This window comes from Pecten maximus, chromosome 11, assembly GCF_902652985.1.
Source record: "Pecten maximus chromosome 11, xPecMax1.1, whole genome shotgun sequence".
NCBI classification, from domain to species: domain Eukaryota; kingdom Metazoa; phylum Mollusca; class Bivalvia; order Pectinida; family Pectinidae; genus Pecten; species Pecten maximus.
Window position 1 is genome coordinate 29,880,447 of NC_047025.1, and position 27,966 is coordinate 29,908,412.

At 37.2% G+C, this 27,966-nt stretch overlaps 1 protein-coding gene across 2 annotated transcripts; it reads right to left on the reverse strand.

Moving 5' to 3' along the window:
• Positions 1-6,367: 6,367 nt before the first annotated feature.
• Positions 6,368-27,682, reverse strand: LOC117337260 (glutathione S-transferase theta-1-like). Of its 2 annotated transcripts, none has more exons than XM_033898151.1 (4): positions 27,019-27,682; positions 14,247-14,377; positions 8,498-8,617; positions 6,368-8,075 (listed from the first exon to the last, which is right to left on the reverse strand). In XM_033898151.1, exons 1-4 carry the CDS (start codon positions 27,160-27,162, stop codon positions 7,709-7,711), a joined length of 762 nt encoding a protein of 253 aa, XP_033754042.1. In that variant the 5' UTR covers positions 27,163-27,682; the 3' UTR covers positions 6,368-7,708. The 2 variants fall into 2 exon arrangements, with proteins under 2 accessions (XP_033754042.1, XP_033754043.1); XM_033898152.1 differs by lacking the exon at positions 27,019-27,682 and adding an exon at positions 20,622-20,693.
• Between the last annotated feature and the right edge of the window lie 284 nt (positions 27,683-27,966).

Here is a 27,966-nt window from a genome sequence, read left to right on the forward strand (position 1 = left end):
ACCGTGTCATATCTGGTTAGAACACAGTGTTGACACCGTGTCATATATCTGGTTATAACACAGTGTTGACACTGTGCCATGTATCTGGTCAGAACACAGTGTTGACTCTGTGTCATGTATCTGGTTAGCATACAGTGTTGACACTGTGTCATATATCTGGTCAGAACACAGTGTTGACGCTGTATTCTACCATGTTTGCTATGTAACGCCAGTTTTGATTGGTTAAAAACCATGTATTATTTGCAATAACCCACGCTCGTGCCAATAATACACGCTCGCGAGTCACGGCTATTACAAGTTTAAATATCTAATATTCACCCGTTTCATAAAAGGTTACTATAGCCGAGTGGGCTAATGGGTTAGTCTTTCAATTTATTTTTATCACGATGCGAGTTTGAATCCTACGGAGGCCCCCACTTTTTTTCCTTTTTTTTTATTTTTTTTTTTTAAATTTTCAAAATCAATAGATGCTCTTGATCGTAGTATTGTATTGCCTGTATATTTCATCAACAAATAATGCAATACTCAAGAAATAAATTACAAGGTTTTCCCGGGGTTTCTTTGCTGTTTTTCTATTAGAAAGAGGTCGATCTCAGAACTAAACAGTACATGGTAGAATAGAAATAATCAACTTTGACTCGTGTATTGTTGCAGGATATACAACTCGGACTCGGATATTTTGCAATTTTGATTAATAACTCAGGCCTGCGGCCTTCGTTATGAATTTAATTGCAAAATATCCTCGTCCTCGTTGTATACCCTGCAATAATACACGAATCATCGTTAATTATTTCTTAAGTAACACTCTGTTATACTCACGGACGGTGGCGACGCTATGACACGATTTCCTCTAGTGTATGAGTTTATTTATTAAAACATATCTGTTGATAGATCACCTGCCGTATCGTACGTGTTTGTATTACATATGAACTGTATGTTGGTATATTACTACATGTAGGTGGTTATGGTTTTGTATTCTAAGTGCGGTGATACATCATAGATATCGTGTGCGCAGCTCTCGATCATTAGTGAAATGTTCCAGTGCATTTCAACTACGTGTAATTAAGAAAAACAAATACAGAAAAATGTACATTCATTCAAACGTATGTTGTCTTGGTTATTTCTGTGTATTTCTCACTGAATAGTTCAACACTTGTTTAGACCCATTTTGATTTTCACTTTTGGTCATTACTGACGAGTCCTGGAAAGACGGAACAGTTGTATGAGATCCCTAGCATCACTTATGATAAGAAAAAGGACAAAACAGCTGTATGATGTCCCCCGACATCACAAACGAGTCCTAGACGGACTAAACAGCTGTATGATGTCCCCGACATCACAAACGAGTCCTAGACGGACTAAACAGCTGTATGATGTCCCCGACATCACAAACGAGTCCTAGACGGACTAAACATCTGTATGATGTAGTTTTATATTCCTTGTTCGGTATACAACGTCTTTATTTAATTCATAGCTAAATATGTTACTCAATTGTGTGTGTTTTATAATATACTCCGTGAAGATTAAATGTGTGCCACTTTGGTGAAGATCTCAGGTGTGGCGAACAGGATTACGATAATCCTCTGAGACTGAAAGTAGCACAGGTCTACTCAAGTATTGTGTATAAGCCACACGACTGAACACTATATGTAAATCTTAAGTAAGTAATATGAAATTGAATCAGCATTATTTTAATTGTTAAAGGTCAAATATTCCAAGTTTATAACTCGTGTACACCCGGCCATCTCACCTACTATGTAAGTCGTTACGGATATGAACGGACATGGTGATTTTATTATGTTAGCGATATTGTTTTATTATTTGCTGTCTCCTTTTACAGTTCAACCTTGAATTAAATTTCGCCAAGATTATAAAAATATCCCCATTTATCTTTGAAAAGATAACAAAATTGTTCAGACTCTGAAGCCCCGGAAATGAGTTTAAGCATATAACAATCGTGTTATTTCCCTTACAATAATACACTAAGGAAGATCAGTAGGTTTTGTCTCTGTTGTGAAGTTTGACAAAACATCAGGAAGTTAAAAAAGGAGGAGCGACTACCAGGAAGTCACAATACACAAGAGTTCCTAAATCATTTGAAATATCTGTGTACCTGCTGTTACGTGGAGTGTAATGATAAAGGGAAGTAGGAAATGATGCTTAATACTGTCAGATTAAAAAAAATACACATTATAAACATAATTTGAAAATTTCCTGGTGCAACTGGCAAATATCATTATCGTTGACATAAGGGAAAGAACTCTAACTAGTCTGTAATATTTCTTTCCATTATCGAGAACAAATATTATTCGGAGAGACTTGGGAAGGTATACTATAGAGCATATCGCATTGAAATTGGAACTGTAACGCAGTCCTCAACACTCTTACCAACACCAATGATTGTGACTCACAATATAAAGGCATTAAAACGTGTTTAAGTAAGACTGTTGCCATAGCCATGGGTTATTGTTTGTACGATTAAAATAATCTGTTCCAGGCTTGATGGCACGTATTAAACGGAACCAAGAACAGTTTAATGAATTGATCAGATTGTCTACCTGTTGTTACGACACTGGCAATGTGGTATTTTTTATGATATATGTACTAACATTATTTCAGCAGAGATGATATTAACTGTTGCTGCGGTGGAGTAATACGGTTTATTATTTCGGTAGCGCGTGCCCGTGCTTATTAGGGATTTCCATTTCGGATGGAAATCCTTATTGTTTTCGTTATGTTTTTTCTTATTATTATTATTCTTTTTCTTATTTCAACAGATTTTGTAAACACTTTCATTCAAAAACGAAAGAAGATAAAACGTTCATATTATAGTACATGATAGCAAACATCGAGCTGATAATTACACTAACATTTTGGTGACCATAAGTTTAAAGGTCAAGGTCACAGATCTAAAAATAGATTTTTTAAGAGAGTTTTTTGAACGATCATAACATCATAAGGAATCGTTCTATTTCATTTTCGATCAGTGTGTCATGTAGATAATGGTCGGGGCTAACTTTCTTTATGCCATGTTATCAGAAAATATGTCAAGGTCACTTTTGGTTTGTTTTTGTTTAACGTCCTATTAACAGCCAGGGTCATTTAAGGACGTGCCAGGTTTAGGAGGTGGAGGAAAGCCGGAGTACCCGGAGAAAAACCACCGGCCTACGATCAGTACCTGGCAACTGCCCAACGTAGGTTTCGAACTCGCAACCCAGAGGTGGAGGGCTAGTGATAAAGTGTCGGTACACCTTAACCACTTGTCAAGGTCACGACCTCGCTATGAGGTAAACAAAATGTCGAAAAAAAAATTCTGAAACTGAGAATTTTTTTTCTGACACATGAAAGAGCATGATCCAATGAGATGGAATGTGCAATTTTTTTGGTCATCGGATAAAAAATGACGGAAATATGGCACTTTGAAAAAAAAAATCAAAGTTTTTCCCGCCAAAATTCAAAAATCATGCAAAAATGCACTTAAAATGCTTCATTCAAGGTCAAATAATCAAATAAATTAAAAATTGAAAACTATTCTTTCAAGTCAGGTTCTTTGTCTGTTCGTTTTTTTCCTTGCACAATCAGCGCATCTTGTAGTTCTTAGTCGGGACTAACTTTTCTCTGTAACATGTCATTAGAAAATATGTCAAGGTCAAGGTCAAGGTCAAGGTCACAGAACGAGGTCAAATCGAGGTCAAAATTTTAAAATTCAAAATCTTTAAAATTTTAAATGCATTCCAAAGTGCATGACAAATCAAGACGAAATGTGCAAGTTTTATGGTCATGCGATAAAAAATGACGCAGAAATGGCACTTTGAAAAATGTTCGTTTTCTCCCCAAAATGCACTCAATTTCCTTCTCCTCCTATACCTTTACATACACAGATTTGACATTTAGCAAAAGAAAAGCATGTACGGATGCCTACAAATTTCATTACTTTTCATTGACTTTGACCTTTGTTCAAGGTCACTGAGGTTAAATGATAAAAAATCGAAAATTTCAAATTATCTTAAAATTGGTTTATTGCCATCGTATATGAAAGAAAACGTTCTTTTGAAGATGTTTGCAACGTTCCAAGGTCAAATTAACAAATGTAATTCAGGAAAAGCACTTTGGAAAACTTTTTCCCGCCAAAATTAAATATTTCCCTAAAATTACACTTGAAATGTTTTTCTTCCAACCCCCTAACACCTACAGACTTGATAATTGACACATCTATAGCATGAATGACTGGCTACAAAAGGTTTGCAAATCTTTGACCTTGACCTTCGAAGTTCAAGGTCACAGACACGGTTGAAAGTCAACTGATCGGTTAAAGACGGGAAGTGAAGAGAAAACGAAGAGAAAACGTAGGTAAAACGTACAAAAGCGTTCGTCAGAACGAGAACATGTCTGCGATCTTTTTATAGTTGGAAATCCCGCGTTTTGATTTTGATCAAATCTAGTTTTATTTTGTTTTCCTCCTATCGTGGTATAATTGGTTCTTGGATGCTGACACTGGAGCGCATTTCGTCTTTCTGTTGATGTTGTGATATATTAATCCCCATCACACTCCGTCAATACTTCCGACCACGTCCTTGAAATGATTGGAGGACGCACTGAGAACGCCGCAAGAACATAGTAAGAACTTGTACAACATAGTAAGAACTTGCACAACATAGTAAGAACTTGTACAACATAGTAAGACCTTGTACAACATAGTAAGAACTTGTACAACATAGTAAGACCTTGTACAACATTGTAAGAACTTGTACAACATAGTAAGAACTTGTACAACGTAGTAAGAACTTGTACAACATAATAAGAACTTGTACAACGTAGTAAGAACTTGTACAACATAGTAAGAACTTGTACAATATAGTAAGAACTTGTACAACATAGTAAGAACATGTACAACATAGTAAGAACTTGCACAACATAGTAAGAAATTTTACAACATAGTAAGAACTTGTATAACATAGTAAGAACTTGTACAACGTAGTAAGAGAAGTTGTACAACGTAGTAAGAACGCGGTAGAAACCAATCAGGACGTGATATATGGCCTTCATGGACGTGGAGGACATGGGCAAACTTTGGACATGTTAAAAAGCGTACCGAGAACGTGGTCGAATCATGAAGCAGTAAGAAGAACCTAATAAGGACGCAGTTAGGACGCCATTGATGTAATGATGACGTAGTCAAACCGAATGGTGACTTCATTACCGCAGTAGATGTGTATCGCATGGTGCGTTCTCGGTGTGATGTTAATGTGTTCTCGGTGTGATGTTAATGTGTTATCGGTGTGTTGTTAATGTGTTCTCGGTGTGTTGTTAATGTGTTCGCGGTGTGTTGTTAATGCGTTCTCGGTGTATTGACCTCTTTTCGCTTGTGCAATGATCATGGTACACGCATGCCACATTGTTGAACACCGCATCAGGTTGTCAATATAATCAGGCTTATGACCTGTCCGCAGCAGGTTTTCGATATGTCACGTTTAGAGGGTAAATCATACTTGATTCAAAGTCATATTTCTGTATCAATTTCAGTCCAACCACCACAAATTTAAGTCCTTCTGCATCTTGTACTGATTCACGGACAACAGGTTCTACTTGATTTTTGAGTGAAATGCATTTTTTTATTCTAAGAAGGACTAGAAGAGAACCTATCCTTCGTTGGGTTGGTCCTTGGCTTTTTGTTGAAAGAAGTCAGACATTTGGTCATTATGTTCGATTTATGACAGAAAAATCAGCACGTCAAGGATTATTGATTTGTAAGATGACGACCGCAGCGAGAGCTTGGTGTGTGGTACACGGGTGGTGTGTGCGTACAAAGATATTTTGATGGTAGTAAGAAGGTATTGGGATTGTTCAAAATGATAAACCTATATATAGTTTCGAAGAATTTCGAGAAAAATATAATATCCATACTAATTTCCTAAAGTACCAAAGTCTGAAGAATGCTGTAAATCAATAAATTCAAAAGAATCAACAAATATTCAATTCCGAAAAAAACATTATACATGTACTATTAGTTTTACCTTACATACCTATGAATCTTAAATCACTACTAAGAAACAATGGTTGCCATGGTTGCCATGTCAAAGGTTTTATGAGGCTGAAAAATAACAACACTTTGTTGGCTCCCCTCCGTTAACATCCTCACCAATTTCCAGGTCAATGGCACCTGTGAAACTGGAGAAGAAGCTTAAATTGTGTTTCTGAAGATGGCGGCCATCTTGGATTTCAAACTGACCCAAAACATAACAACACTTAGTCAGGACCATCTCAGGATCTTTCCAGGTAAGTAAGAGCTGAATCTCACAAGTGGCACTTTCGTTTTGTTTGTCAAAATCAAGACCCATGGATAGCCATGACACATATTAACAATCGGTCAAGTTACTTCTGTTTAATTCGCAACAGAATAGTGATTTTTAATCTGGATAAATATCACTTGATTTACTATTTACATGAACCTTAACATTAGTTAATTAGAATAAACGGACAAAGTGTTTTAACACGGCAGACGGAAATTACGCACACGTGTTTACAATACTACAAAACTCTACGATGTAGTTTACAATGATATACGCTGGAATTGTCTGAATATAAGACTGAATACAAAATAAATGAAGCTGAATAACACATTTTAACATTACATGTAAAACCATCATTGCCCCATAAGCAAATGAAAAGAGGTCACGTGATAACCGTCAGATAATAATGAATTATGTTGTCACTAGACTAGCTTCTTGATTAGCTCTACAAAATATTTAATAACAAATCAATTTTCTAACGGGGAAAGAACTAAATTTTTTATTTTTAATCAATTACAATCAACAAAGAGAGTCGGTGTGTTATTTACGAAGGCATTATTCTTTGTTATTGAATGTCAGTGCGTCCTCTACCTTAAACTGTAACGTGAGATGTAGAAGGGCGCATTATTACATATAATGGGATGTATATACGTTGTCAAGTCGCATATTCAATATGACTAAGTATGGGCTGATCACATCAAATACTGTAAAACACCATTGGCAAGAATATTAAATAACCTTCACAGACAGAAAAGAATACTGCAATGAAATGACACAAGCGTCGGTAAAGGGAATTGTGTCCGATTCAAAAACAAATTAACACCGAGTTCGCTGTCACCAAAATATTAAAGAGAGCCAAGTCCTTATGTTGGAGTAGTTTTGCGTCCGTACCTTGTAAATTATTTCCAGTCCTAAATGTGGTCATCTATTTCCTCCATTTTAACCTTAGATTGAACCACATCTTGTATATAATATGGAACTCGGATAAAACCAGTCATTCGCTCAGCGTCAGCACATGGACGTGACTGTCCTGTAGTCTCTGTCAATCTTGCCAATAGGAATAGACACACTAACGACATGATGCTGCTGCTTGTTTTGAATGAAACTATCTCGACTGTTTGTGACATATTACGTCACGACTTTAATGATGGTCTAAGAAGCAGATGTATTGGTACAATGCTTCTTAATTTGTATTTTTCTCCATGATCTCGAACGTTATTTTGTCATTTATCCATGCGCGTACTAAATGGTAAGCGTATTTTAAACTACTGTCATAGATAAATAGTTTTGTAGACGTAAATATGCCGTAGTGGAATCACATTGAACAAAGGGCTGCTAGTGTTATATCATTCAATGACGTCCAGAAACATAGGGAACCAAAAGTATGGAGCATTTTTCAAGAAACAACAAAATGTGTGTCAGTCTAAAATCATACTTGCTCTTTGAAGTTGCATAACAAAATCCGAATGCGTTGTGTGTACATTATCCCAAAAGGACTGACGTTTTACGCGGTTCAACCAAGCCTCGACTTGAGGCCACATTTTGAATTTGAATCCTGTCCACTCCAATAGCACCAAAACCGTTGCAACTGCCGTATCAGCCACAGTCAAACGACTTCCAGTCAAAAATTTATCTTTAGAGTTTTTGAAGTACTTTTTCTCTATGATTTCCAGGTGTTTGGATACCTGTCGGAGTCCGTGTTCAATCATCGACTCGTTAGCATCCTCCGGCGACAAGGCATATTTCTCCAGAAACTGTGGGTATATGTAGTTGTACCCCACGGCCCTGTAGTAAACAGAAGAAGTATAGGTCAAAATGAGGAAGAAAAACCAGCTACAATTTGTGTCGTGTGTTACAACAATTGAGCACTAGCTCAGCAGAGTTATGTCTACGACAGCTCAAAGGTGAAACAATGTTAAATGTTTAACTCGAACAATACAAAAGCTAGAAATAGCCAAAGCTAAGATATATGATAATAAAGACATTTACTTACACTATTTGCTAAATTACCCATTTTTCTACGGAGTTCATATCGTGCTAGTCATCGACACGTCAAATATATAGTGTAAACATCCAATGTTATAATGCATTTCCTGTACACTATTTGTATCTGAATACGGTTAAAAATATCGTGAAAGATTAAAATGGGATAGCATCACATCATCTCAATTTGCACGAAACAAAAAAGGGTAAGATATTCCCCCGACCTGTGGAGCTCGCCGAACGCCCAGCTGATGATTGACTCGTTGCTCATCTGTTGCTGCAGACTCAAACCAAACCCGGAATAGTCGGTATATCGCATCGCCAGGTACCGCAAAATGGCGGGACTGAAAGGGAGATAATCCTTATCAAACACTCAATCTTTGTAAATACTATAAGACGTCATCGAATCTATTAAATTAACAATAAAACACTGACATACATGTAGTCTTTACTGACTTTGACGGATAGACGAACTGGTCGATTTTAAACGGGAAGTACAATAAGATATTCGAGATAATTATTTAAAGAATGTTACCGTAAATGAAGTAAAAAAAATTTAAAGCGGGTTGGATTCTTGTTCATACCCGGTAATTTACGTTTAAGGAAAGCGAAGGTCAACTTAAAGTTACTATAAAAGGAAGGCCTTTCAACACTACACATTATGGGAGATATATACTACCATAGTCACACGAGTCTAACATTAAAACGCTAAATGTTATTAAGTAAATGTACAACAAGCATTCTCAAGTGCGACACATATCTCAAACAAATTGAACTGCGGTGTCATTTACATATAACATACGTGTGCACTGGCTTTGTTAAAGTTAATTAAATTTCAATTTGATCAGATGACATCAGACAGGTTTTTTTCTTCATTTTTCAACCATCATGAAACTAGTTCTAGCGTAATAGTTTTATTTGTGCGATATGTGAAATTCAATGAATAATTTGGATCACGAGTTTACAGCTTTTTGATAAGATCTGATACCAATATGTTCTCGAGGTTAGAAACACAACTAGGAATATTGCTCCTTAGGAATGAAGAATGGATCGAAATGCGACTTTAATTAGATCGACACGACCTTGTCAACCTTGTCGTTCAGAATCGCTTTTAAATTACCCGAAGGACGCCACATGTTCGAGAGTTGTGAGGTCGGGGTGCCGTGAAGGAGAAACGCGCGGTCAAACATAGACAGACCTGATATTGTAGTACAATATTTATTCCAGTACAATTAACTTTTGTAGAGAACCGTCGATGTCCAATTTGTGATTTAAATAAGCATTCATACTAACTTATAAAAATACACTTCTTTCTATGATTCGTTTTACAAAAGTTTCTAAATTACCTATATCCCTTTCCCCGCTAATCTCCATGTTTGTCAATAAATCGTCAGTGCAATTAACATTTGAGCAGTATTGACGAGAATGACAAACGGGAATATATTTATATTTAGATAACATTTCACGCTTGAGGGATTTACAAATTAAACTTTATTCAATACAATCTTGAATCTACAGAAAGTCAAGAGGGTATTCATTCGCGTTAAAACCTCGTCAAATCTTAGACTTTGTGGACCTCAAAATCACCGACAATGTCGGCAATACCTAGGGACTTCTACAGAAGGACGGGAGCATGGGTGTGCCTCCCCATGGTAGAATGTCACAAACACACTTTACATATCCATGTTATGACAACAGCAGTCAGCTTAAATGGGGGTCGTTTAACTTTCAATCCAATTTAGTGACGTCACTGGCACTCGTTGATTTGGGTATCGATATCACATACTCAATAGCCGCCAATAAAAATGTCAATAGGACAACATCAACAATTTAAAGATAACAGTAAAAGCTGATATCATCTATCCAAATCAGTATAATATCCAAAACCAAACAGGTCAAACGGCGCCCCGAAGCTTAATAAACGTCAAAAATAGTTCATGTTACGTAATTTTCTAAATTAATTCGTAATTCGTTTGGCAGCGTTTGACAGATTTAATAGATTTTAAGATCATTTTCAATTAATGTCCAGCTTTCTTGCTGTTTCTTTAAATGTAATGATTCGTTGCCCTGTTGGCGAGATGATATACAATTATTGCCATTAGTCGAGTTAGGTAATCTGACGGTTGTAATAATAGCTTGTAATTAGCTGTGCTCAAAATGTTGTCTAAATTAATGTGTCGGAAAACTCGTGCAGCTAGGAAAATTAATAATAATTGAAAATGGAAGCTTCCAATCATGAGTGTAGAATCCAGTAAGAAAGTACACATCATTGTATGTTATAGGCTACGTCGTGGTTCTCCCTATAGCAGAGCAACGGCCATATTTACAACGGGGCACATACGCGCGGTATATGTATTGATGTAAATAATATCTATGAAATTAATGATATGTGGGAAAACAAAATGTATCTGTAGAGGGAAAATCGGGCGTCCTCAAGATTGTCATATAAACACTCGTAATAAAGGTGATTAAACGTCATTAGTTAAACAAATCTTCAAGCTAGTGTTAATTTTAGGCATTTGATCGAGGAAGTACCTGTTTATCCATCGACAAATTGATTACCAGTGTGGCAAATGTGTTGTCTTTCGTTGGAGTAAGTAAGATTTATTGGACAGTTATGAGAGGACATTTGGTGTTTTTCCTTACCATTTTCGAAAATTGCCACCTGGTGTAATTCATTATTTTTTTATTCATTTATTTATTTTTTTTTTGTACCAAAAAGATTACAATTGAGGGGAAGGGGGGCATTGGTTGTTGGGTTTATGCGTCTTTTTATGGAAATATCATTTAAAGATTTGGAGAATTTTGATGACTTGAATGGATAAAAGAATCTTAATCTGGGCCAAAAAACAACAGCAGGAAAACATTGACTTTGCGGATATTTGTTAAGAAAGCAGATACACGCATGTGATTATCATCGTGTGTCTGTGGCTATTAACTGGTACACCGAGTACAGACAGGTTTGGAAATACAAGTTCACCAATTAAATATTCAAAAGGGTACAAACACAGATAAGTACATATGTTCCGATACTACCATTGTCCACCATAAAAATATGTTCATAATGGGCCCAAAAGTGTCCGTATACCATGATTTATTTAGTATGGGGGGGTAATAGTTCAGGTCACGGGGTAATATCGGTCAAAATCAACAGTTCATTACAAATTCCTATTGTATAGCGGTTCTATTTATAGACATCGGCCAAGGGTACACTTAATAAACGAGTACAAGGCGTCAGTAATGTTCAGTTTAAATAAATAATTACCTATGTCAACCAAATTGATGGTCATTATTTCTCGCTCAGTTAAAACTGTCAAATTATGTAGTAAACTACGTGTATTAAATTACCTCTATAATAAGATTGAGAACTCCGAGCAAGATGACTGAATTTATCTCTTAAACATTAACTTCCTTCGATGAAACGTAGATCTACCTATCCTAACGAGGACCTGACAATTTGTTAGTCTCGGTGTATTTGGACCTATCCTCACGAGGACCTGACAATTTGTTACAGTCTCGGTGTATTTGGACCTATCCTCACGAGGACCTGACAATTTGTTACAGTCTCGGTGTATTTGGACCTATCCTCACGAGGACCTGACAATTTGTTACAGTCTCGGTGTATTTGGACCTATCCTCACGAGGACCTGACAATTTGTTACTATCTCGGTGTATTTGGACCTATCCTAACGAGGACCTGACAATTTGTTAGTCTCTGTTTATTTGGACCCATCCGCACGAGGACCTGACAATTTGTTACAGTCTCGGCGTATTTGGACCTATCCTCACGAGGACCTGACAATTTGTTACTATCTCGGGTGTATTTGGACCTATCCTCACTAGGACCTGACAATTTGTTAGTCTCTGTGTATTTGGACCTATCCTAACGAGGACCTGACAATTTGTTACAGTCTCGGTGTATTTGGACCTATCCTCACGAGGACCTGACAATTTGTTACTATCTCGGGTGTATTTGGACCTATCCTAACGAGGACCTGACAATTTGTTACAGTCTCGGTGTATTTGGACCTATCCTCACGAGGACCTGACAATGTGTTACAGTCTCGGTGTATTTGGACCTATCCTCACGAGGACCTGACAATTTGTTAGTCTCTGTGTATTTGGACCTATCCTCACGAGGACCTGACAATTTGTTACAGTCTCGGTGTATTTGGACCTATCCTCACGAGGACCTGACAATTTGTTACTATCTCGGTGTATTTGGACCTATCCTCACGAGGACCTGACAATTTGTTACAGTCTCGGTGTATTTGGGCCTATCCTCACGAGGACCTGACAATTTGTTACAGTCTCAGTGTATTTGGACCTATCCTCACGAGGACCTGACAATTTGTTTCAGTCTCGGTGTATTTGGACCTGTCCTCACGAGGACCTGACAATTTGTTACTATCTCGGGTGTATTTGGACCTATCCTCACGAGGACCTGACAATTTGTTACAGTCTCGGTGTATTTGGACCTATCCTCACGAGGACCTGACAATTTGTTACTATCTCGGTGTATTTGGACCTATCCTCACGAGGACCTGACAATTTGTTACAGTCTCGGTGTATTTGGGCCTATCCTCACGAGGACCTGACAATTTGTTACAGTCTCAGTGTATTTGGACCTATCCTCACGAGGACCTGACAATTTGTTTCAGTCTCGGTGTATTTGGACCTGTCCTCACGAGGACCTGACAATTTGTTACTATCTCGGGTGTATTTGGACCTATCCTCACGAGGACCTGACAATTTGTTACAGTCTCGGTGTATTTGGACCTATCCTCACGAGGACCTGACAATTTGTTACAGTCTCAGTGTATTTGGACCTATCCTCACGAGGACCTGACAATTTGTTTCAGTCTCGGTGTATTTGGACCTGTCCTCACGAGGACCTGACAATTTGTTACTATCTCGGGTGTATTTGGACCTATCCTCACGAGGACCTGACAATTTGTTACAGTCTCGGTGTATTTGGACCTATCCTCACGAGGACCTGACAATTTGTTAGTCTCGGTGTATTTGGACCCATCCTCACGAGGACCTGACAATTTGTTACAGTCTCGGTGTATTTGGACCTATCCTCACGAGGACCTGACAATTTGTTAGTCTCTGTTTATTTGGACCTATCCTCACGAGGACCTGACAATTTGTTAGTCTCGGTGTATTTGGACCCATCCTCACGAGGACCTGACAATTTGTTACAGTCTAGGTGTATTTGGACCTATCCTCACGAGGACCTGACAATTTGTTAGTCTCGGTGTATTTGGACCTATCCTCACGAGGACCTGACAATTTGTTAGTCTCGGTGTATTTGGACCTATCCTCACGAGGACCTGACAATTTGTTACAGTCTCGGTGTATTTGGACCTATCCTCACGAGGACCTGACAATTTGTTAGTCTCTGTTTATTTGGACCTATCCTCACGAGGACCTGACAATTTGTTAGTCTCGGTGTATTTTGACCTATCCTCACGAGGACCTGACAATTTGTTACAGTCTCTGTGTATTTGGACCTATCCTCACGAGGACCTGACAATGTGTTACAGTCTCGGTGTATTTGGACCCATCCTCACGAGGACCTGACAATTTGTTACAGTCTAGGTGTATTTGGACCTATCCGCACGAGGACCTGACAATTTGTTACAGTCTAGGTGTATTTGGACCTATCCGCACGAGGACCTGACAATTTGTTACAGTCTCTGTGTATTTGGACCTATCCTCACGAGGACCTGACAATTTGTTACAGTCTCGGTGTATTTGGACCTATCCGCACGAGGACCTGACAATTTGTTAGTCTCTGTGTATTTGGACCTATCCTAGTTTGAGTGACATTTAAGAAGACTTAGTACTATGTGCAATTAACAGAAAGAGGTGTCATTTATCAAAATGTCGTTCTAGTCTCCTAGTTAACATCCATGAGCTTGTTACATTTTGTCATGTATACCAATTCTACCAAACCACTGGGCTTACCCCTCAAACACGACAACCTCTCCGTCCACAAGGAGGGGGACTTCCTGGTGAGGCTGGGACCGGAACACTGTGGGCAGGTGTTCTGTCCCGTGGGAAAAGTCCACATCCACAGATACGTGCGGAATCTCATTCTGAAAATAAAATCCAGGTTAATAGAGATGTCGAACAAGATAGAGATGAAATAAACATACGGGATCCATTAGGGATAAAATAATTAGTTATCTATGTGTATACAGTGTATACATGTATACGAGAGCAGTTTAAGGGTCATCTATATAGCAAAATAATGTTGAATTTCAAACACGAATTAATATACAATAAAAGTGTATAAGAATTTTCACAAAAATAATCAAGTAATATACCAAAATGTTTGTTGATACTATCAGTTTCTTCTACTGAGTTGCTTTGTGGTAAGATGTAGCATGGAATAGTTCGAAGTCATAAAAATAACCAAACCTGAAATATAACCAAGCTGTTATACTCACAAGTGTCTATAGCACAGGGTAGGAGCATTTGTTTGACGGGAGTCGACTTTGTTTACGCATAAACACTTATTTTGTTTTGACCTTGAAATTGAAATGACGGATGTGAATAACATTTCACAAATATGGCATAAGGAGAGACATTTCAATCAATAACAAGAGGCCCAGGGGCCTTAACGGTCATCTGACTCTAAATTAAAGACCCTTATAATATTGTAGTATACATTCTCTGCAGGTTTAGTGGCACTGTTGGCCATGGTGGCCATCTTGGATTTCTGACCTACCTTAAAAATAATAACACTTGGCCATGACCATCTCAGGATCATTTCTGGTAAGTTAGAGCCAAATCCCACAGGTGGAATTTTAGAAGAAGTTTGAAATATGTGTTGTTCAGGAAAAACATGATTGCGCAATCATGTTACAAAATGGCCACCATGGCTGCCATGTCAAAGTTTTTACGAGGCCGAAAAATAACAACACTTTGTTACCTCTCTTTCCTTAACATCCTCACCAATTTCCAGCTCAATGGCACCAGTGGAACTGGAGAAGAAGTTTAAAATGTGTTTTTCAAGATGGTTGCCATGATGGCCATCTTGGATTTCTGTTCGACTTGAAAAATAACAACACTTGGTCAGGACTATCTCAGGATCATTTCTGGTAAGTTAGAGCTGAATCCCACTGGTGGAATTTGAGAAGAAGTTTGAAATAGGTGTTGTTCAGAAGAACCATGATTGCGCAATCATTTTACAAAATGGCTGCCGTGGCTGCAATGTCGAAGTTTTTACGAAGCCGAAAAATAACAACACTTTATTGGCTCTCCTTCCTTAACATCCTCACCAATTTCCAGCTCAATCGCACCAGTGGAACTGGAGAAGAAGTTTAAAATGTGTTTTTCAAGATGTTTTCCATAGCGGCCATCTTGGATTTCTGACCGACTTGAAAAATAACAACACTTGGTCAGGACCATCCCAGGATCATTTCTGGTAAGTTAGAGCTGAATCCCACTGGTGGAATTTGAGAAGAAGTTTGAAATAGGTGTTATTAAGAAGAACATGATTGCGCAAACATTTTACAAAATGGCTGCCGTGGCTGCAATGTCGAAGTTTTTATGAAGCCGAAAAATAACAACACTTTATCGGCTCTCCTTCCTTAACATCCTCACCAATTTCCAGCTCAATCGCACCAGTGGAACTGGAGAAGAAGTTTAAAATGTGTTTTTCAAGATGGTTGCCATAGCGGCCATCTTGGATTTCTGACCGACTTGAAAAATAACAACACTTGGTCAGGACCATCCCAGGATCATTTCTGGTAAGTTAGAGCTGAATCCCACTGATGGAATTTGAGAAGAAGTTTGAAATAGGTGTTGTTCAGAAGAACATGATTGCGCAATCATGTTACAAAATGGCTGCCGTGGCTGCCATGTCAAAGTTTTCACGAAGCCGAAAAATAACAACACTTTATTGGCTTTCCTTCCTTAACATCCTCACCAATTTCTAGCTCAATCGCACCAGTGGAACTGGAGAAGAAGTTTAAAATGTATTTTTCAAGATGGTTGCCATGGCGGCCATCTTGGATTTCTGACCGACCTGAAAAATAACAACACTTCCTCAGGACCATCCCAGGATCATTTCAGGCAAGTTTCAGCTCAATCTCACCAGTGGAACTTGAGAAGAAGTTTCAAATGTGTTTTCAAAATGGCGGCCATGGCGGCCATCTTGGATTTCAGACTGACCCGAAAAATAACAACACTTGGTCAGGACCATCCAAGCATCATTTCAGGCAAGTTTCAGCTCAATCCCACTGGTGGAACTTGAGAAGAAGTTTGAAATGTGAAAAGTTTACGCACGGCGGACGGCGCACGACGGACGGCGCACGGCGCACGGCGCACGACGACGGACGAAACATGATGACTATAGGTCATCCTGACCCTTCGGGTCAGATGACCTAAAAATGATCCTATATCAAACTTTTAAGACATCTGATCATAGTAAGAAGGACCTTTTTAAGACAAATTGTTTAACTGTGGAGTTTGTGTCCCTTTTCAGAAAAAGGCATATAGTGTACTCAAAACTCAACGGTTGAACTTTTTTTCTTCTAAAAGCAGTCTTCTTGCCATTTCTGTGATATTATTCATAAAATATTCATATTATTAATAAAAACATTGTTTATACATATTATAAAGTAAAAACTGGTCAAACCAATTCTCCTATTTTGTACTTAAGACAGTTGTGAGCAAATCGACATGGCTATTTTGTGCAAAAGGCCTTACATAACCATTTTCGCCTTAATCACACCCAAGTATTTTTACTTTTCGTGCTAAAGGACGGGAGATGAGGCGAAGTGACCGTCTGGAATTCTGACGATTTTCAGACGTTTTATATACGATATATCAATTTGCATACGAAATATAACAATGAAGGAATGCATAAACAGTTAGCTTACTGTTAAATCGTGATTTGTTATCTTTTTTGAGACATTAAAACAGATATTTGCCAGTGAAAAAGTCGCCGTTTTTAAAGTAGGAAATGCAGGAACGTAAATAATAATCGGAGCGGAAATCCGGACCAAGATTTCAGGAATTAAAAAAAATATATAAATAATTTGAAAGTAATCTAATTAACCAATGAAATATATTTCTCATGTTAAATCGATTTATTTTGCTATGCTGAAAGAATTTCAAAAAATACATATAGTGATGAAAAATTAGCACAGTAATAATTATTAAAAAAAAAAAATTAAAAAAAAAAATTAAAAAAAAAATTGTTTTGTTTTATTCAAAGTGGTGGTTCATTTTTCATATATATTATGAATCATTATTGCCAATTTATAAAGCGAATAAAAAGCTTATGAACATTTATTAAATTTAAGATACCATCTCTATTAAGAGACCACTCTCCATTAAGAGACCGTTTTTAACTTCCCTTGAGTGGTCGCTTAATACAGATTCGACTGTATATGCCCCCTGAAACATACAGTTTTCGTATGTTTTGTTCAAATTTGCAAACAGTTTAACAAATTACAAGTCAACAGCAAGTCCTACGGTTTGTCATGAAACATACTAAAAGTTCATAAAGTTATTTATGTTAAATTGCACCATAGCTAGAAGGAATTTATAGGCTTGTAAAATATCACTGTTTTGACTGAATTTTCCGTTTAGATGCCCCTCATCACACACATAAATTGTATTCTTATTCGGTGTGTTGAATCAGAAAAATTACAATGTACCATTCAAAATGACCGTTGCATAAACTTTATCTCGAATACACACCTGTACAGTGTCGATAAGGTGGACAATGCCCAATCACATCAAAGGAGTATCAATACCATACGCTAGTAATGCATAAATAGTTAACGGAAATATACATGTATACCACAAGTCACGGCAAGAATTTCACACCAGAATTCAATATCGTCGTAGTGCTTCCTGTTCTAAAGCTGACATTGAATCTTGAATTTAAACCCCATTTACATTCAGTGTAAAGTATTCTGCGTTTTTATCTTATGTACATACAGCTGAGGGTGAGAAGCCGACCACATGGAGAGTCAGTACGAAACAAACAACAGGTGTTTTAGGCAAACGACACACTGCCTGTATTTCACCAAAGGATGGATATAGTGGTGATTCAGGTATGGGGTGCCTGATGCAAGTAATAGATACAGTCACTGAAGCGTTAGGGCTTCAATGTTGTCAAACCAACGCGGGTTGCCCTGTTTTCGTTACATAAGGATATTCATGGCAGCAACACAAGGGTAAGATGCCCCTTCATATGCTACAGTGAAAAGGTGGTTGGCAGAATTTAAGCGCGGCCAACAGAGCCTTGAGGATGACACCCGTCATTGAAGGCCTGCCAATGTTGCAACCCCAGAAACGGTCAATAAAGTTCATGATATTGTAATGATTGACAGACGAGTCACAGAATGCTATACATGTATAGCCAGTAGACTTGGCATTTTACAGGAAAGAGTAATTCCATTCTGACCAAGGATCTTCCAATGAGAAAGGTTTCAGCCCGATGGGTACCAAGACTTCTGATAGTTGATCAAAAGCACACCAGGCGCACATAATGGCGTGCTTATCTAAGCTTTTTAAGGAAGATCCTATCAACTTTCTTTAGAGATTTGCCATTATGGATGAAACATGGGTCCATCACTTTACCCCAGAGTCCAAACAACAATCGAAATAATGGAAGCACCCTGGCTCTCTCCCGTCAAAGAGGGCAAAGACTGTTCCATCAGCAAGGAAGGTTATGACCTCAGTTTTCTGGGATGCAGATGGTATTCTGCTTAACTTAAGCGCCGCGGAAAGCTCACTAAAGGTGTGTTATTCCATCAGGACAATGCACCTGTTCACAAGTCTGCCATTGGCATGGCTGCCATTCACGATTGTGGCTTTAAATTGATTGAGAATCCGCCTTTTTTACCTGATGCAGGGGATGACTTTCTGAACAATCAAGAAAAGGAGCTCTATAAAAGTGGCATTGAGGCCTTTTAACACCGCCGGCAAAAATGTATAGATACTGATTATGTTGAAAAATAATACAATATGTCCGGCCAAATTCAAATTCTGCCCCCGTAGATTATGCACGTACAGTGTTAATCATTTTTTGTCATTCTATAAGGGGATATCTCATCCAAATGTTTAATCGTTGATCTTAAAACGGCCTATTGTTCAGAACATGCCTGGCATAGTTAAGAAATAGTCAACTGTTTTAGCTGCATTGCATTTGAATGTGAAAAGGATAATAAAATGTTGATTGACAAAAGCCAGGGCACTGATATGTATTGTTTAAATTTCGAATATGATTTTATGTTTACCATAACACGTTCAGAACAAATAATTTGTTTGACATTATATTACGTTACAGTCATTTATACCTATGATACATGTAGTTATATTATACAGGTGGCCATGGATTCATACAATAATTAGTACTAGTTGTTTCATGGCCCGTGTAAAGTTGATAAAAATCTTTGAAACATCAGTAATATAAATCACTATGTTAATTGGCACTCTTTATTCCATTCTATTGTCATTTTATTTCGACGATGAATCTGCATTTAACTCCGATATGAACACGTTGATAAGGGTTTCAATAAAGACAAATATTTTAGTTATATGTCAGTCGGCTAATGGAAACTCTGGTCAATGATTCGTCCGTCCAGGAGGTCAGCAAATCCCACTTAACAATCACTTTAACGGTAATGGTTTTCTATATCGATAAACATTTTCGTAATTAAGAGAAGTCAAAAGATTGAAAGTATGTGGAATTGAGATTGTTAGTGTATACTAAATGGGATAACTTACTCCTGGCGATGTATTAATATGATATTTATTGAGCTGACATGTCCTTAGGGATCGTCGCAACAAGAGTTGTTTCGCTCACAGCAACGCGTTGATTTGCAATAAACATTGTTAGGAAGCTATTAATTTATTCAATATTGACACTAACTGCCAAACCTGCTTTGTTCCTGTAGGTAGGTCGTAGGTATTTTACCTACATGCGTGTTCCTATCTATGATTGGTGAATTATTTGGAGAATTATCATCCCTAATGTCCAACTTAAGACCGTCATCACTTTTTGAATAGGAGTCGAGGTTCTTTTTTACCTTGCTTGGAAGGAAAGTGACATACCACCGTCATTAAGATGTTTCGTTATGTTACATATTACCGTTATTAAATGTTTGGTTATATTATCTTAGCAACCTCATTTTGACTGTATATAAGGTAGTATGTCCGCAGTTGGCAGCGAACATATCCTATGGTGCGCTAACGCGCTAACCATAAGAAGTGTCCGTTGCCAACTGCGGGCATACTACCGTATACGCAGTCAATATGAGGTACAATCCTTAAGTGTATGAATTGTTCTACGACGAAACAAGAGAAAATTATTACCTGTATACAGGAATGTCTCTGAGGGAGGATATTTTGTAAAGAAATACAGTGTTTCATTATGAACCAAGTGATAAAATCTATATCTTTATGATGATTTCGTATGATGGCTTCCATATCATTCTCTTTATTTCCTGCAATAATGAAGATTTCATAAACAGAAATATTTACAGTATGAGGATCATATCAATGTATACAGTACAAGTGAAAACAAATCGTTATATTTTGACATACGTTCTAACAGTGCATTTTCTTCTGTCATATAAATACTTTTATAAACAAGTTTTTTCCATTGCAACTCTCCTGGAGAGGAAGTTTTATATAATCAACAAAAATGTCATACAAGGAATATTTCCTCAATATACGTATAATGTCAGATATATATCCATGTTGATTTCCAATAATAAACATAAAAAATCTAGTAAGAAATATTCGATGAACTACACTGTAGCATACTTCATGTACTATCCATATCATAAATTCGCCCACAAATAATAATTTCTTGATATCAGTATATGATTGAATGCTTTTCCAGCCAAGCAATGGTACCCACATGTCTGTTCATGTTCATTTTTCCAATCCTTGGATAGATTTAACTATAAAGTTTTGTGCTCGTTCCAAAATGGTAAATTCGGTTTTGGAAAGTAACCAAAGTTCGCATCCATATAAAGCAGATGGATAAACTTTAATTTTAACTAATTTGGTAATGTGAGGGGTTTGAGGGCACTAGGGTGAGTACCAGACTTGAGAAGAGAAAGAGACATAATACCAGTTTTTAATTTACAACATGCTCTAGTAGATCTTTCAAACAAATTTCTTTTACAATCAAACAATATCCCAACGTGTTTAATTTCTTCAACTACTGGTTTTATCTTGCACGTAATGTAGAGTGCGTTTATTGGAGAACAGCACAATTTTACTTTTGGCAGAAGAGAACATAAACCTCCACTTTTTACTATAGTTTACATATATGTCGACCATTTTTGCGAGCTTTGAAAATTTGTATTTAGAAGGCACATATCGTCCCCTTGAGTTGGTACATTTACTTTTATGTCAATAATTACAGACCATTTACCACAAGCTTCTATCTCATTCAATAATTCGTTAATAAAATCAAGTACATTTTTGCGGACAAAGAACTTCCTCCCTTGTAAAATCCCCCTTTCCATCTGTAAACCCATTGCCTTTAAGCCATTTAACAAGATACAATTTTCAACATTTTTATACATTTCTTTGAGAAGAACCCATATTTTGCCTCTGAATTCCATTTAATGTATTTTGGACAATAGTCCAACGTACTGTACTGAATTGAACGCCTTATTGCTATCTAAAAAAGCAACATAAACATTGGAACCATTTCCATATTGTAACTAATACATTCCTGTAAGTTAAATGATGTACAAGGGCTACAAAGGTTATTTTGATAAGCGGACTGCTGTTTGTTGGGTAAAGTATTTGAACATATAACCGAATAATTCTTGTTGGTACTGACATGCTCTAGCATGTCTGGTAGTAACGTAATGCCCATGTAACAATGAGAATATTCCTTTGTTTTTCCCTGTCCTTTGTGTAACGTGATGATAATTCCTCTTTTCCAATGTATTGGTATTCATTGTAATTAAACTAGCAATGTATTTGAACAGTTTTTTGCTTCCATAATTTAGATGTTCATAAACAATTCCATCGTGTCCTCCAGATCTACTGGAGTGTGTTTATTACACAACCTCGCTATTTTTGCTGGTGTGACAACCGTGGTAAGGAATATATCTTTTATTATTATCTTTTTTGCCCTAGATTCAATTGTTTTTATATTTGCTAAAATAATATTTTGAAATTCTGTATCAAAAAATTCGTTTAGTTTTTCTTGGACTATCATTCCAAAATGGGATGTTAATTCAAGCATCAACTATGTCTGTGGGTCCTCTCAGTACTTCACCATTGTACTACAGCTCGGTAATTGTTTGCTGTCGTTTCCGTGCCTTACGTTTATATAATTGCCAAAAAAGTTTTGATCTGACATAAAGACGTTGAACGCATTTCTTAAAGTCGAAAAATGGATTTACTCTTTTTATAAACCAGACAGCTAGCAATCTTTGATTTTGGCCTACCTTCTGTCCAATTTGTCTTTTTTAGCCATGATATCATGTAACTTTTGTTTAAATCTGCATTCTTATACGGTTTTAAATATGTTTACAGGTTCTACGTGTAATTGTTATAGTTTCCGTTTTATCAGGGTTAAAGTTAACCCAACAATTAGTATTAAAGTATTCTTTAGTGTTTTCTGTATAGATAGACAGACAGACAGACAGACAGACAGACAGACAGACGTGTTGATATCACTTACAACTGTTTATAACACGGAAATTATCCTAAAAACTTACTAAACGGATAAACTCTGTATGTAAATCATTGGCGTAGGCTGTCTGCCATATAAAGTTAAATAATTTCCACATCTAGTCTGTAAGGTACAACATATGAAATAAACGACCGATTCCCACGCTCCAGTTACGTATTACCTACAAAATATACAACCTGGGCGCACTTAATTATATATAAATGCCCGTTTTATTTCTGTATTTTTTCTCCTTAACTTTGAGATTATCTTTAATACATAGAAAATGTCATAATGAGGTTGACAGCCAAATTATCATATTTACAATGGACGTCTTTATAACCACCAAACTCGTTTTACTTTGACTAAGGCTATACAAGTTCCACGCCGTATAATAAAGCAAACATACCAGAGTTAGCTACCTGAGTCCAGCTGTTCGAAAGATTATTAGCATGATCATAGTTTAACAACAATTTCAAAATCCTGATAAATTAATTTCTGTTACAACTAACTTTAAAAGTAATATAAAATTCAATAACACCCTTCGGACTCTTCCTACCGCATATTTTAAGAAATACGCATACGAGTTATGAAGTAAAGAGAAATGATATTTTCAGTTACCAAGTGATTAAGCTAAGCATTGTATGAACAACGTTAACTGGGCCCTGATGTTTACATTTACATGTCTCTATAATCACCCAAAGTTCGGCATATGTAGATATGTGGAGACGAATGAGATCAATATTGGCATTACGAGTTTCGTCTCTATGGTCAAAGTTACATCACAACAGTACTCATGTATAATTATACACTGTGTATGTGCAGACTTCCACTCGGTGGCCCATTATCATAACTGTCAGATTTATTCATTCAAACTTTATAGTGAGTGTATAGATTGTATCGTAATTAATGAATACTAACGTCAACAAAGACGTGCCCCTCAAACGCTACATTACGATACTCGGCCTAGTAATGATGAAAAGTGTTGAATACTTACTACTTCTCGAGGGTGTGACAGTTTGCCTGTTGTAGCGTTGTTAGCTGACTTTAACGATAAGACTTTATAATATAACACAAAGAAGCAGTATTTTTAATATCGAGAATAAACTTTGCATTTCTAAATCGAATGCTATGTGGTATTGACTTTACAAAGTGAGAGGTTGGAAGACTTGAAATCGGCTTACAATGCTCTGTACTTTAACGTCAATATTTGACCACAGATATAGGGCGATGTTTCAACAGATAATTCGCGTGTGATATATTTTCATTTATAATTTGACACACATTTCTCCCATGGTAATTATAGCCTCCGTGAAATGGGAGCCTGAAGTTGGTTCCGAGTTCCGTTTAAGTAAAACGGAACTCGGAACCAGCCGAGTTCCGTTTAAGAAAAACTGAAATCAAACGGAGTTCCGTTTATCTTAAACGCAACTCGGGTTCCGAGTTCCGTTTTACTTAAACGGAACTCGGAACTCGGAACCAACTTCAGACTCCCCCGGGAAATGTCAAGTCGAGAACAGTATCGGGAGATATGGACTCGTCGCTGACCTCGTCCATGTCGATTGTATTTTTTTCTCGTCTATATTTGGATGTTGAAATCCCAGTAGTTAACAAGGTCTAGGAACCTGTCTGATCTGATATGGAACCCTTCAAATATCAATTTCTCTCTACATCTCTCTCCTGACTTACATACGATGCAAGACTTAGAACATCTCGATCTCGTTGATTCACCTGCTTGTCAATGTGGACATCCCTGTGAAGATTCCCATCATTTTTTCCTTAACTGTCCCTTGTACAACAACTTAAGAGGAACTCTTATTGCTGATTTAACCTAATATAAAAATCGCCAAAGTTGTGCAAAACTTTCTGAGAAGGTCGGGAAGATTCGACTAATTATCACTTCCTGCACCCCCCCCCCCCCCCCCCCCCCCCACCCTCCCCTTCTTTTCATGCCATTTTCCTACAATAAAAAAAACTTAATCCAAAATGCTAATATATAAATGGTTTTTTTTTCTAATTGATTAAGTATATTTGAATTCATTCCAAACATTAATAGGGCGTGTTCCTGATCCTTCCTGATGCAGTCATTAACTTTATATCTTCTTCTTCTTCTTCTTCTTCTTCTTCTTCTTCTTCTTCTTCTTCTTCTTCTTCTTCTTCTTCTTCTTCCGTTAAGGGAGCAAACTCTTAGGAAGGAGTTTTATACATCCCTCCTGGGTGCATGTGCGGGAAGTATAGTGACTTTTATTTATTAACAATTTGATATATTTTTTAGATTAACAAATCATTAACTGATGTCATCGTTTTGTTCCACAAATCCTTGGGATGATTTGATTGAAATTATCTGATTACTGAAATGATTATTTGAGTTAATTATAGAACCCTTCTCGCTTAATATGACCTCTCCAATTGGTACTATACCCGTGAAACATGTTTTCCATACAAACGCGTTCGACGAAACTCAAACTGACTGATTATTACGACATCTTAAAGGCCCTTTATAATCGAACTAAGAGGATACATATGTAATAATCTACTCAAGTACTTCAATAGGGCACGGCCTTTTGCTTCACGTAAGTTTGACTCATATTCTATTTAAGCTGGATTTAGTCGGGGTAAACATGCGGCAGAACATTCTTAAAAAACGATGCATACACGGTACACATTGACAACTTAAGTTTAGATATATACGAGAAATGACATGTGTATTAAGATAGAATTCACGCTGACACCAATGAATACTTCACACAATTTTTCAACAACTTTGTACACTCGTGGTTTTGAATTGAGTTAAGGCGGTATGTTGCACTAGGACCTATGATTTGATTTAAACATATTTATTACCAATCAATAATGAAGGATTGGGCACAAGTTATTACAACTAATCTGCGCCTTCTCGCGATATACATTTAATGTTACACATAGAAAACTATCATTACAATGAAAACATGCATATTTCTACAATGACTTTAAGAAATCCAAATCTGTGACTGGATTTGATGAAAGTTTGCTAATAATCAAAGGTATTTGAACCTGTGATTTTATCTTAGAAGCATCATAACATGTCCTGTGCTGTTTTAAGTCATTTAATTCACTGGTATCTTATTCAAATTCAGAATCACAGCTGAATACTACGTAATTACTAGTCATAAGTGCAGCATCTACCACGCCTACAAGTATTTACAGTGGAAATCTTTCGAGAAGAGGTGCATTTCATAGCAAATATAGCAAGTTTTCGTAAAACAGTATGATATAACGTACCCACATCCCTCAAGTGTGCATGTGGCATGGATAGGACATAGCATATATCCTTCAGTCTACCTGGCACCGTAAGTTTACGTTTCTCGTTACAGTTCTCCTAAGGCAAGGTAGCATACATCCTTAAGTCTACCTGTTACAGTAATGTATCATACATCATTAAGTCTACATGTAACAGTAATGTACCATACATCCTTAAGTCTACATGTAACAGTAATGTACCATACATCATTAAGTCTACATGTTACAGTAGTGTACCATACATCATTAAGTCTACATGTAACAGTAATGTACCATACATCCTTAAGTCTACATGTAACAGTAATGTAACAGTAATGTACCATACATCCTTAAGTCTTCGTGTAACAGTAATGTACCATACATCCTTAAGTCTACATGTAACAGAAGTGTACCATACATCCTTAAGTCTACACGGACCAGTAATGCACCATACACTGGTGATACATCCTTAAGTCTTCGTGTAACAGTAATGTACCATACATCCTTAAGTCCACATGTAACAGAAGTGTACCATACATCCTTAATTCTACATGTAACAGAAGTGTACCATACATCCTTAAGTCTACATGTAACAGTAATGTACCATACATGTACAGTGTACATCTTTTGGTCTACATGGAATCATAAAGGTAATTATAAGACTTCCCCACGAACCGAACGGCAGGTTGGTAGAATATGAACTTACCTGTTGGAGGTAGAGAAGAACCGAACGACAGGTTGGTAGAATATGAACTTACCTGTTGGAGGTAGAGAAGAACCGAACGGCAGGCTGGTAGAATATGAACTTACCTGTTGGAGGTAGAGAAGAACCGAACGGCAGGCTGGTGAGATTCTAATGATGAACACTTCCAGAGGCCCCCGGTGTAAGCCGTTCTTCCTCCTCCGGGGACTGTGTTCTCCATCGGTTTCTGAGTCACTCACAGTTGTCGACATTGCTGACGTCACATATATATGACGTCACGCTAATTAATTCTCACTTATTAGAACGAATCAGTTTCAATAAAGAATTACAGAGCACAAATGAAGAACCTCTCGTCCGTCCGATGGATTCCATCCATTTAGACACGCGAGTTAGAAATTCAATCAATTTAAATGTAATTTAGATTTCGTGAAATTGCTGGATATATTCCAAAGAGTTATATATCACATAGCACTCCAAGCTATAATATAAAATCACTTATGATAAACAGTTGTATACATCTCCCCCATGGGCTGCGTTTGCTTATACAATTGAAAGTAAAACTATAAAGATCTCCACACAGGTATTACGGAGATCCTAATGTCAAGTCTATACGTACTAGTTAGTACTAGTTAGATATAATATCGCGGTTTGTAGCACGTTCACAATCAGCGAAGCATGACGTGTTTACTTGCGACCATAACGATAGGTACAAAATACCAAATGAATCTGACGGGTAAATAGAGGTGTCTCGGCTTTAATAACTCCCTTACCGACTAAACCTTCCTAATGTTACGCGCCTAAGTCTTATTCAAAACACGTGTCACATGACTGAGCATTACTCTTCGGAAGTAATGAACCAATCTCACCATAAACGCCAATGTCAAAGTTAAATACTAGTTTACACTGCCGTAGGTTTAACAGTACTAGAGTTACATAATTAGTGTTTAATCAGTACCTACACCATTCAAGCTCACGGAGATTTCACACTTTTGATCAAATAGATGAATGGTTCACTAATAAAGCTGATCAAATAATAATCAGACAGATGCGGGCCT

Excerpts from the sequence above, each read along its gene's own strand:
- LOC117337260 (XM_033898151.1), bottom strand. The coding sequence starts at position 27,162 with ATGTCGACAACTGTGAGTGACTCAGAAACCGATGGAGAACACAGTCCC. Across the intron at positions 14,378-27,018 it reads TTCTTCTCTACCTCCAACAG|AATGAGATTCCGCACGTATC; the intron begins GTAAGTTCATAT and ends TTTTATTTTCAG. Across the intron at positions 8,076-8,497 it reads GCGTTCGGCGAGCTCCACAG|GGCCGTGGGGTACAACTACA; the intron begins GTCGGGGGAATA and ends TGTTTACTACAG.